General features: G+C 45.9%; 1 protein-coding gene across 2 annotated transcripts; it reads right to left on the bottom strand.

Moving 5' to 3' along the window:
- Nucleotides 1-1412: 1412 nt before the first annotated feature.
- On the bottom strand, nt 1413-12001 carry KLHL38 (kelch like family member 38). Of its 2 annotated transcripts, none has more exons than XM_083450582.1 (4): nt 11771-11999; nt 9134-10595; nt 7411-7516; nt 1413-1887 (listed from the first exon to the last, which is right to left on the bottom strand). In XM_083450582.1, exons 2-4 carry the CDS (start codon nt 10481-10483, stop codon nt 1601-1603), a joined length of 1743 nt encoding a protein of 580 aa, XP_083306708.1. In that variant the 5' UTR covers nt 10484-10595; nt 11771-11999; the 3' UTR covers nt 1413-1600. The 2 variants fall into 2 exon arrangements, with proteins under 2 accessions (XP_083306708.1, XP_083306709.1); XM_083450583.1 differs by lacking the exon at nt 1413-1887 and adding an exon at nt 6694-7013 and having other exon boundaries at nt 11771-12001.
- Between the last annotated feature and the right edge of the window lie 495 nt (nt 12002-12496).

Genomic DNA, 12496 nt, shown 5'->3' with positions numbered 1-12496 from the left:
CTCCTGAAGTTAAAAGAACACAGGCGTAACACACACACACACACACACACACCACACCGCCAAATGCCCCTGGCGAGGATTACAGTGAAAATCTTGAACAACGCACAAAAGAGTTCACGGGACAGAAAGAGATAGAAGTGTGAGGAAATAGAATGGGAGGAAGACTGAAATGCCTTCCGTGGGGTTAATGAGGCCCTGATGTGACAGCATAGCCCAACTGGTTCCTGATACCCTCCAACTTCATTTAAGCTTAGGTGACCTTCCGCCATTTTTGGAGGCTAATCTCAAGCTATCATCCCATTCCCACCTGGGGCCTGCTTTCTACTTTGGGAAAGGGCTGCAGTTCAGTAGTAGAGCATCTGCTTTGGTTCAATCCTCAGCATCTTCTGGTAGGACTGCCTGGAACACTGGAGAACTGCTGCCAGTCAGTGTAGGAAATGCTAAGCTATATAGGCTAACGGTCTGACTCGGCTTGAGGCAGCTTTTTCCTGCGTTTCATGCCATGGCCCACTGGCACCTTCTACTGCTTTAGAGTTCATCCATGGTTCGCAGTCGTCCAACCATAATGCCTTACTTCTGGGTGTCACTAAGCCCTGCCAAACAGTGCGGAGCCTTCCCACAATCCATTGCTGCTTTTATGAAGCACCATAGAATTGGACAGATTCTTTAATTGTCAAGAGATACAGCTTCTAAGAAAACAGGAACAGTGAACACTTTAGATATACACATGAAAACCATAAAAAAGAATCAACAGTCGCTGTTGTCTGGATGGAGTTGCTTGGAAGACCTGTTAGAAGCCAATGCTTGATCTTGATCTGCGTCACAACTTCCCTCAAGGGCCCGTTGAGGTTGTGAGGAAAGTCCCTCAGAGGGCAGGAAAGAGGAGATGGGACATTCTGGTGTTTTAGGCAAACAAATCCAAATTATATCCCTCATGGTAAACCACCCACCCACCCACCCACCCACCCACAAGAAGCTCCGAACATTATGCACAACAGACATTTCATCACACTCAAAATCTGCCACAATGTCACTTTTACCTCAAGATATAGTGGGGAATCGGAGGGACGCAGGTGGCGCTGTGGGTAAAAGCCTCAGCGCCTAGGGCTTGCCGATCGAAAGGTCGGCGGTTCGAATCCCCGCGGCGGGGTGTGCTCCCGTTGTTCGGTCCCAGCGCCTGCCAACCTAGCAGTTCGAAAGCACTCCCGGGTGCAAGTAGATAAATAGGGACCGCTTAATAGCGGGAAGGTAAACGGCGTTTCCGTGTGCGGCTCTGGCTCACCAGAGCAGCGATGTCACGCTGGCCACGTGACCCGGAAGTGTCTCCGGACAGCACTGGCCCCTGGCCTCTTGAGTGAGATGGGCACACAACCCTAGAGTCTGTCAAGACTGGCCCGTACGGGCAGGGGTACCTTTACCTTTACCTTTATAGTGAGGAATGGGAGTCCAAACCAGGAACTGAAACCCTAAGGTCTCCACCTTATTTGTTTGTCCGTTTTGGTGGTTTTCCTGGCAAGAGTTTACTAGCCTTCTCTACGCAGAGAGCAACATGGGCCTTTCAAGTTGAAGAGGACAATGCCCGTTTCCCTCAGCCCTCCTCTCACAAGAGGTTGGCATAAGGCACACACTGGAGTGCCAGACACCCATGGTCAAAGAGTCTGTGGGGCAGGTGCCCCTTTGAAGCCCAGGTGTCTGTCTTGGGGTCGTAGCACTCGAGCGAATCGGAGTCTTTGATTTCATTGTCAAAGGTAAGGCAGCGACCACCGGTCAGATACAGCTTCTCATTTATCGCCGCAGCGCCGTGATGCATCCTCCTGTCTTTCATGTCTGCACATTTCACAAATTTATTAGCTTTGGTGTCATAAGCAATCACTCGTCTGGTGTACCCTGAAGGGGGGGGTGGAGGGGGGGGAGAGAGAAACACACCAGACAATTATGACTCTTGCAAAAATCCTTTGCATCGAATGCGTAAAGAGGCGGTTTCAGAGTTAGAAGTGCTGGTGATTGTTAATTCCAAAATACAGTGGTACCTCGGGTTAAGAACTTAATTCGTTCCGGAGGTCCGTTCTTAACCTGAAACTGTTCTTAACCTGAGGTACCACTTTAGCTAATGGGGCCTCCCGCTGCCACCGCACCACCGTCGTGCGATTCTGTTCTCATCCTGAAGCAAAGTTCTTAACCCGAGGTAATATTTCTGGGTTAGCGGAGTCCGTAACCTGAAGCGTATGTAACCCGAGGTACCACTGTAATAACAATAACAAGAATAATGACAAGAATATCCTCATTTTTCCAATCTCCACATTTCTGCATCAAGTTTGTGATTATTATTTTTTAAATAAAAAAGTCTTCATGAAAATTCACCAGCATTTTAGTGTGAATTTCTTCTGAGGCACACATTTGTCTGTACAATTTCCCCCGACATTCACATTTCTGCAAGCAATTTCCCCTCACATAGTGCATTTTTACCATGTTATTTTCGCTCTGTTATGGACCTGTGGCTTTTTGTCCGATATACGGGCACACCACGATAAATGTCATTCACAACGATTTCTGTTCTCATCCTGAAGCAAAGTTCTTAACCCGAGGTAATATTTCTGGGTTAGCGGAGTCTGTAACCTGAAGCGTCTGTAACCTGAGGTACCACTATATTTGAAATGTGGGCCTGGAACACGCTTGTGGCACAGATACTGCAGCGCTGTCAGAGCTTTTCTGCGTGGCAAAACATTTGTGTGAATAGCTCTGTCCCTTTTGACTATGGTCACATCCACGCCAGACATTTAAAACGTTGTGAGTGGCAAGGATTCTCTATGCACAGCAATGGAAGGAGCAAAGGATGCCCTCAAAGGAAGAATGGTAGATGAGATGGCAAAACTGACAGCAATGATAAGAGGAACACATTCAGAATCCTTCAAAGAAGACCGGTATGTTTCTAGTCTGTTTAAAAGTTATTTCCCATATGTGGAGATCACAGTGGGGTTTGAAGTGTAAGAAAAAAAGAAGAACATGTTAAGAAATGTGTTAAAGGTTAGATAAGATGGAAACTTGAAACGCAGTTGTATGTTATTTGGGTTATAAACTTCGATGTTGGGTGAACAGGAAGTCACTAGTTTTGTTGAATTGGAATACAGTGGTACCTCGGGTTAAGTACTTAATTTGTTCAGGAGGTCCGTACTTAACCTGAAACTGTTCTTAACCTGAAGCACCACTTTAGCTAATGGGGCCTCTTGCTGCTGCTGCACTGCCGGAGCCCAATTTCTGTTCTTATCCTGAAGCAAAGTTCTTAACTTGAAGCACTATTTCTGGATTGGTGGAGTGTGTAACCTGAAGCGTATGTAACCTGAGGTACCACTGTATAACTGTTGAGTAACAAGTGTAACTTTCAATATGGAAAAAGAATAAAATATTATTATTTTTAAAATACATTTAAAGCGCTCTTAGACCACTTTTAACAGCCATGGCTTCCTTGAAGGAATCCTGGGAACGGTAGTTTGTTAAAGGCGCTGATGATTGTAGCTCTCCTAAGGAACAAACTACAGTTCCCAGGATTCCTTGGGAGGAGGCCATTGGCATAAGTGTGAGTTAAAGCATGGTGCAGATCTGACCTCTATTATTATGCCCTCTTTCTTATGTGACTTGCAGTCATGTGGTGAAAACTGCCAGACTTACCACATCACACATCACACAAGAAGCAGTTGCTACATCAAGGAAAGGGAACCTATCGCCTTCCAGATATTGATGGACACCAACTCCCATCAACCCCAGCCAGCCTGGCCAATGGTCAAGAATGGTGGGAGCTGTAACTCAACATCATCTGGAGGGCCACAGATCTGGAGGGCTACTTAGCTTTGCATGGATACCTTTTCAAATGGCTGCCACACCCTTGACTTTGTGTATGCATTCGGTCTCTGAAGATCCAATAATCAAAGTACTTGTTGCCAGCAAAACCCCCCACTACTTTCCAGCTGTAGGAATAATAATAATAATAATAATAATAATAATAATAATAATATATTTATACCCCACCCTCCCTGACCAGAGCTGGGCTCAGGGCAGCTAACACCAATAAAATTATATTAAAACATAATGGGGGGGGAAAAGCTAATTAAAACAAGGGTTAAAATACAGGTTAAAATGCAATTTAAAATGCAGCCTCATTTTAATAGCAGCCTATAAATCAAAACCATAAGGGGAGGGAAACATAAAGGTCAGACTGAGTCCAAACCAAAAGCCAGGCGGAACAGTTCTGTCTTGCAGGCCCTGCAGAAATATGTCAAGCCCCGCAGGGCCCTAATCTCTTGTGACTGAGCATTCCACCAAGACGGGGCCAGTACTGAAAAGGCCCTGGCCCTAGTTGAGGAAGCAGCAGTGGCAGAAGCCAGGGAGATCCTGACATGATGGGGCAAGTTACAGCAGTCGCCTCTGATGAATCAGTTCCTTCTGCTCCCCAACTCCATGACGCCTGAGGCTACTATGCTGGCATCTGCCAGCACTCAGTGGATTTGCAGCCATATGACTGACCGCAAAGTCTTTCTGTCATGAAGCTGACAGCTAGATGGACAATTAAAAAGGCAGGAGGTATTTTTTTGGGAGCAGGAAGTAGGCAAAAGTATGGAGGAACTTCCGTTTCCTACCCTGAAGATCACAGAAATCGAATACCGTATTTTTCGCTCTATAAGGCGCACCAGACCACAAGACGCACCTAGTTTTTGGAGGAGGAAAACAAGAAAAAAAATATTCTGAATCTCAGAAGCCAGAACAGCAAGAGGGATCGCTGCGCAGTGAAAGCAGCAATCCCTCTTGCTGTTCTGGATTCTGGGATAGCTGCGCAGCCTGCATTCGCTCCATAAGACGCGCACACATTTCCCCTTACTTTTTAGGAGGGAAAAAGTGAGTCTTATAGAGCAAAAAATACGGTAAATATTAAGGTGTTGTTGGTAAATCTGAGTTGCTAGACAGCTCAGTTCTGAGGACTTCGAAATGAGCTTTGGAAAGCTCTCTTTTTGCTATATTGTTCTCCTTTCAAACAACTATGTTTTATCACTCAGAACCAATGTAGGTTTAGACACAACTGCAGTAGGCGATAACATCAAAAAAGAAAGCACCATTTAATTAAAAGCAAGAATCCCATTACTTGAGCCAATGAACCCAGCTTTGTTTGATGTGTATTGTGCAATGAAGACTTGAAATATACTGGATGCCTCCCCCCCTTTGTAAAGAATGTGTTTGTTATCATTGTGATTTCTCAGTTCCAGCTGCTGATAAGCCAAGAACAACTGGATGATGTTATGGCATACTTACTTGGTAAATGAAAACTTATCGGTAGTAAATCTCTCCACTTTAAAAGAGAATGAATAATGTTTGAAATTAGATGAAATGTTTGTGTGCTTTGTTAAGTAAACCACCCCAAAAAAGCTTATGGCTTAAGCTTGTCAGTTGAATTATTGGCACAAAGGTTCAGAATAGATACATTTGAAGGCGTTATTTTTTTGAAAAATCTTTTTCTCATCTCTGCTGCGTTCACATTTTGAGCTCCTCATTTTCTCTCATACCAAGCTGTTTCATACGTTTTTGTTTTCCAACACAGACATAAATTTCATAAAGGAAAAAACATGCACAAAAAAGCCTTATTCAGGCAGTAAGGTGCGGGAGGCCTAGGCTTGAGAGAGCAATCATTCAAAATCAGACCAGCTGACAACTGATTAGGGGGTGGTTTCCCCTTCTTTCAGCAGCCCCCTCTATCATTCCCATATTGTTCAGAAGGGACCCACAATCCTCCGGAAGGGCATTCTCCTTGGGGTTATGTAGCTAGGGTTGAATCTCAAGGCCAAGTCCAAGCTATGCACCACAGGCAGTGATGTAGCAAGCCAGTTGGGCACCTGAGGCGGCGTATGTACCCTACACCCAGGGGTGGGGCCAGCCAGGGCAGGACGCTCCGCAGGGCCTCTGAGGAGTCTGCCTGCCTCCTCCCACTCAGTCGCCCTACAGGTGTGTGGAACAGCATGGAGCCTGCGGGTGCCCAAGCCAGCGTGTCACTCCCAGGAGAGACATGTGGCTCGGGCGCACTGCAGGCATTTTGGTGAGTGCCACCCAGCATTTTGTCACCCCCCCCTCAGTGGTGACACCTGGGGCGGCCTGCCCCCACCACACCCCCTTCCTTCCGCAGCCCCTGACCACAGGACCCCTGCAAAATGACCACACAGAGTTTTGGATGGGTGAATCTGTCAATTCCGGTTTCTCCCTGTTTCTCAATCTTAAATTCTGTTCTCCACAGTTCCACACTAGTTTTCAATATTATTTTAAAAATCTTTAGCATTTTAGGGTAAATTTATAGGGACGCAGGTGGCGCTGTAGGTTAAACCACAGAGCCTAGGACTTGCTGTTCAGAAGGTCGACGGTTCGAATCCCCGCGATGGGGTGAGCTCCCGTTGCTCGGTCCCTGCTCCTGCCAACCTAGCAGTTCGAAAGCACGTCAAAGTGCAAGTAAATAAATAGGTACCGCTCCGGCGGGAAGGTAAACGGTGTTTCCGTGAGCTGTTCTGGTTCGCCAGAAGCGGCTTAGTCATGCTGGGCACATGACCCGGAAGTTGTACGCCAGCTCCCTCGGCCAATAAAGCGAGATGAGCGCCACAACCCCAGAGTCCGCCACGACTAGACCTAATGGTCAGGGGTCCCCTTACCTTTACCTATCCTAATGTGCACATACCTTTGTCTGCAGTTTTGCCCTAATATTGTGCAAAGCAATTGCCAGGGGAGGGAGAGAAGGACACAGAAACTTTCCTTCCATGAATTTCCTACCATCCACTTATCTTCAGATCTGTGCAGTTAATAACAAGTAGGGTCTACCTCTGAATGGAGTTACGGGTGTAATATAAAACCAGTTTTTGTACGTGGACAAAAACATCAAGTTCATAAGTCTATGGAAGCATGCAGCAAAATCTAGTGTGGGGTGGGTTTTTCCATGACGTGATCTGCTTTATTCCTTCTTGGCATGTTTATAATCCCGACACAGAAGACTGTAAAAATAAGGAGAGGATAGACTTTAGTTCTACTATGGCAGAAGGCAAGGGAGAGCGATTTTGGCATCAACCACTGAAATAGCCCCTTTTCTGCCTTGAAGGTTTCAAGCAATAAGCTCCAAGGCACGGCACAATGTCCACACACAGACTTGGCTGCGTGACCAGTTGTGGAAAGGAATTGCACACCGCAATGGCATGCAGTAAGGAAGAAATAGAGCAGTGTTGGGGCCTTCGGTGGGATACAGTCAGACTCTAAATCCCATCAGCCTCAGCCAGCAGGGCCAATGGCCAGGGCGTTGTAGTCATCAGCATCGTTTAGGACCTTAGGTTACCCATTTTCATCCGAGAGCACCTGCGTTGTGAAAACAGTCGTAAGAGCACTTAAACAAATTACCTCCAACAATAAAAATCCGGTCTCCAATCACAACTGCTGGTGCGCAGACGTTCTTCACCATTCTGGTCTCCATCCGGAACCACATGTTCCTGGACACATGATATACCTGAGGAACACCCAGCACATAAATGAGATTTCTGGGATTAGATGTAAAAAGAGCATCTCTGATTGGACACCCCGACCGCATTTCTGAAAGGGAGGGTGACTGCTCACAACCCTTATAGCAACCACAACCATTGAACATTGAACAGTCCTTGGAAAAACCATTCCATTGGGGATGTGGAACAAATCACACTGTGTGGGGATCCCATTGCCTTCATCTCCCTCTGCTATCCCTCCTGCTTTGGTGGCAATGGTGGCATTCCCTCTTGCTCCTCCTCCTCCCGGCTTACATTTTGTTGTTGGTAGAGGCATCCTTCTCCATACATGGAAAAACAGGAAGCTGCCTTTTACTGAGTTCATCTAACTCAGATTTGTTTATACACTCTCTCCAGGATTTCATACAGGGGTTGTTCCTAGACTTCCCTGGAGATGCCAGGAAGTGAACCTGAGACCTTCTGCATGGTAAAGATGCGTGAGAGCTTCCTCTAATGTCTGAGATTCAGGTTTGCCTTGCTAAAGTGGCCAGAGGACTTCTGAGACACATGTGCAATTTGCATGGCCTGCCACGTCTAGCAATGTTTTGTGGACCGCACATATGTTTTTGGACTCAAGTCTTTGATTGGCAGTTGGCCTGGCCTGCCTGGGACGTTCAAAATGTCAGGCTTATATTCACATCAACAAATATACACCCTGAACTAAAGGTAAAAGGTAAAGGTACCCCTGCCCGTACGGGCCAGTCTTGACAGACTCTAGGGTTGTGCTCCCATCTCACTCAAAGAGGCCGGGGGCCAGCGCTGTCCAGAGACACTTCCGGGTCACGTGGCCAGCGTGACATCGCTGCTCTGGTGAGCCAGAGCCGCACACGGAAATGCCGTTTACCTTCCCGCTAGTAAGCGGTCCCTATTTATCTACTTGCACCCGGGAGTGCTTTCGAACTGCTAGGTTGGCAGGCGCTGGGACCGAACAACGGGAGCGCACCCCGCTGTGGGGATTCGAACCGCCGACCTTTTGATCGGCAAGCCCTAGGCGCTGAGGCATTTACCCACAGCGCCACCCGTGTCCCTAACACCCTGAACTACATGCTGCTAAATGATGCAAGCCTTCTTGGTGGGCCTCTTTAAGAACAAAGACTTTCCAAAGTGTCGTTGTGGAAGTTCGTTAAACTCTTATTAATGAATTAATTGCATGTGTAAACAGAAATGAATATGCACGTAGTTTTCTAGAGAAGACAGTTTCTGCTTAGTAAGTGCATTTGAGTGTTTACAGCAGCGGTACCCTCCAAATTCTGTTGGACAACCGCTCCTAAAGCAAGCATGACCCAAAGTGGTCAGGGGATGATGGGAGTTGTATTCCTACAGTATCTAGAGGACACTGTATTGGCCGCTCCTGAACTACAGCATGGAATTCATGATAAATCATCAAGGTAACAGATAGAATTTTATATTGACAGCTGAGTCTGGCCACAAATCATTCATTACTTTGGAGAACATAAGAGCAGCCACTTGTGGTCAGATCCAATGGTCTCACAAGCCTGAAATCATGTATATGTGTATGCTCAACATTGTCTCTAAAGAGGACAACTGGCATCTTGAAGGTGAGATGGTTGAAGATTGGGAGTTACCTGTATTAGCCGGACAGGGTTTTGCATCGTGTCCTCCCCTCCAAAGAGATAGATTCTTTGGTCTTTGGAAGACACAGCAGGATGAAGAACGGCAACAGGCATGTTTGCCATGTGCTCCCAAACATTGTAGATACTGTCATATCTTTCCATGGAATTTAGGATCTCCTGGTTTTCTCCAATGCCCCCAATGGCAAAGATATAGTTTTTATAGGCAATGCTTCTGTGGGAATAGCGCCGAACTAACATGGGCTCCACTAGCCGCCACTGGTTAAGTTTGAGTGAGAAGATATAAACATTGTCGCTGACTTGGTTCTTCCCATTGCCAATGGGAATGCCTCCAAGGAGATAAACATTACTGTGGACGCTCACTACCGAGGCCTTGTAGAGCCGTGTTGGGTATTTGGCAAGGCTCAACCATTGGTTTGTCTTCTCGTCATACAGCAAGACATCCCTCGTTGTCTGTTGGTTGTCTTTCCGGCCACCAACCAGGAGAAGGAATTCCCGGCATGAATATCGCCGAGGAACGTGCCACATAGGTTTGATATCTGGAGCACTGGTGCTATACAGAGAAAACATCTGCTTTTGGGCCAGTTCCAGGATATTTCTACATGCTGGGGACGACTGAATGAGAGAATCGTTGGCAATGAAGTGGAAGAAAAATGTTGGATGGACGTACTGAAGCCTTACTTTCTTGAACAAGTCTTGGATATAGCTTTGCCGTGCCTGGGGATCATGCCTCACCCAAACCATGAGAGCCTCAAAAACTTGTTCCTCCTCTCCACAAAGCTCATCATCTCCAAGATAGTCTATCAACTCCAAAACACAGAGTTCTTTCAGGTCTTCAGAGATGGCTACTTCAGGGAAACACTTCAGAGCCATTGCTTTGGCTTTCTTCTTGAGTTTATCGCAGTGCAAGATCTCCGAGAGCCGAATCAGGCTGAGGCAGTTATCAGGAGCAAGTTGGTCCTGGAGGTAGGCTGAGCAGGCCTCAAATAGCTTCATGTACTGGAGCATGGAAGCAGTTTCCATTAGATACAAAATATTCTCCACTGTCATTAGGATCTCTCCTGTGTAAACGTAGACAATGATGCAATGAAGAATGTTTGAGTCGATGTCTCTGAGGCTGACTTTTTCCTGGCCACTCTCTTTGAAGTTGTTGCAGAACATGGCCTTGAAGTAGGGGCTACTTGAGGCAAGTACATTCCTATGGCAAGGGATTTCTGTGTCACCCGTACACAGGACAACGTCAGTTAAAATTCTGTTCTTCCGTAAAACGTTGAGCTGCTTTAGCAGCTCAGAGGAGAAATCCTGATCTTTGAAGAGCCGGTCTTGTGTGCATTTGTCTTCCATAGTGGAATCAGAGAGATATCAGCACTGGCTAAACAAGAATTCTCATTGGTGGTTCATCAGCCTCCTTGACTTGATAGATCACAATCGAATGGTCCATTTAAACATTGTTCATCTAGAGCAGAAATGGAAAAGCTAGCTTCATTCACCAGTATAAGGCCAAGTAGGTGAAGGAAACATCACAGAACATCTTGTTTTATAAAACCAAGCAGGCAGGTTGGAAGTCTGGGGTTACCTGGGGGTATTTCTGACATAGTAGAATAATAATACAAAAAATAAGCATGCATTACAAGACAGTAGGGACAATTAGTGGCTCAAGCACAAAGCCTGAATCAAACAATTTCTTCATGATAAGTATCTCTTAACAAATGCATGTTTGCCTATCATTCCCATGAAGCACTTACAGTTTAGTATCTTCCATCTCAAACCCCTCAGCCCCATGTCAATATTAGTCATTCCCAAAGAATGCAGTTCTGGCAGCACGACATAACAAACTAAACTCCTCGAGTCTAGAAATCTGGGGGGGGGGGGGGAATGATATATTTATTTATTCCCCAGTTGCTTTTGCTTTCATATCCACCAAGAATAAGAGCAGTAGATGCTGCCCGCTTTCCTTGGTGTATGCAAAAGTCTGCTGGGACATTTTCCCCTGCTCCCACAGCATTACATATTTGTACACAAGCAAGACATCACTGGAAAAAAATGGATGCAACATTTTACCTCTTTTTAAGAAAGAGCCACTGTTTTAGCTTATAGTGCTGGGGGGTGGGAGGAAGCGGGGGTAAATAATATGTTATCTGCTGTCCTAGGGAGAGGAGGATAGCTGGCAGATAACTTTGCAAACCACCACTGCAGCCTCCTTCTAATAGCAACAGAGGAAGCTGTTTTATACCCAGTCAGACCTTAGATCAGTTCTATGATCCTACTATTGCCTGGGCCAGTACTGCCTACATGGACTGCTGGTGGCTTTCCAGAGTTTCAGGTAGATCTCTGTCCAAGTCGTACCTGGAGGTGCTTGAGGCTGAACTTGAGAGCTTCTACAATGCAGAGCAGATGCTCTATGATTAAACTACGACCATTCCCCACAAATGCAACATGAATCCAACATGCATGCAACATATGAGCATCACAAACAAAGCAACTGGGGTACTTCCCCACAAATGCAATATATATAAGCCATATACTTTGCATGGCTGGTTAAGGCCTAAATGCAACAGTAAAAACACACAGCAGGCAAAACTATCTCCCAGATCTCTCACATCTAGTGAAAATCATGGCAGAGCTGTTTACCTTATTCCTTCCCTGCTTTGGCTTGTTTATTCTCTGCTGAAACTTTCCATGGCTAGGCTCATGAATATGAAGACTTTTGAAAATTTGTTTTTGTTTTTTTAAAAAAGGAGCTTGAGATTGTTCTTTCGCTGGTGAAAGATTCATAGGGGGAGGTTTCTGGGTTTGTTTAGTATCAAGGCACTGTCACGGCTCTCTGAAGGTTGGCTCATGAGGTACCGCAATGAGGCACTGTATACATTCCTTGACTAAGAATAGTTGCCCGTGTACTTTTTACTGTGTTGTGACATGTGACTTTCCAGTTGCCTGCTGCAACGACGAGGTGAACGGAACACAGCACTACTGAGCATGCCCAGAGGGTGTTTTTCTGGCAAGTGTTTACATACGAAAATAGACATGGATGAAGGATGGGACATTTGCAGAAGCCCTGTTGGAAGCAGCAACAGGGACCTGAAGTAAACTAGTAACTCTAGAAACTTGTAAACAATCTGTAACTTCTATAAGCTTTCTCCCTTCTTTGTTCACCCCTGTTTAGCTATAAGATTATGTGGAGATGTAAAGTCAAGTCCTATGCTTCTGAATTTTTTTGAGGCATCCACTGGAGGGAAGTTCTAATAGTATTGAAATAATATTATAAAGAAATGGGAGGGGTGGATTGGGCTAAATGACTCGTGGGGTCTCTCCCCCAACTCTGAGATTCCGGTTGTGAAAAGAGACTGCTGAAGACGT

The sequence above is a fragment of the Podarcis tiliguerta genome (assembly GCF_965153285.1).
Source record: "Podarcis tiliguerta genome assembly, chromosome: 7".
NCBI lineage: Eukaryota > Metazoa > Chordata > Lepidosauria > Squamata > Lacertidae > Podarcis > Podarcis tiliguerta.
Note: the sequence above shows the minus strand (reverse complement) of the source record. Positions and strands in the feature narration are given on the sequence as shown.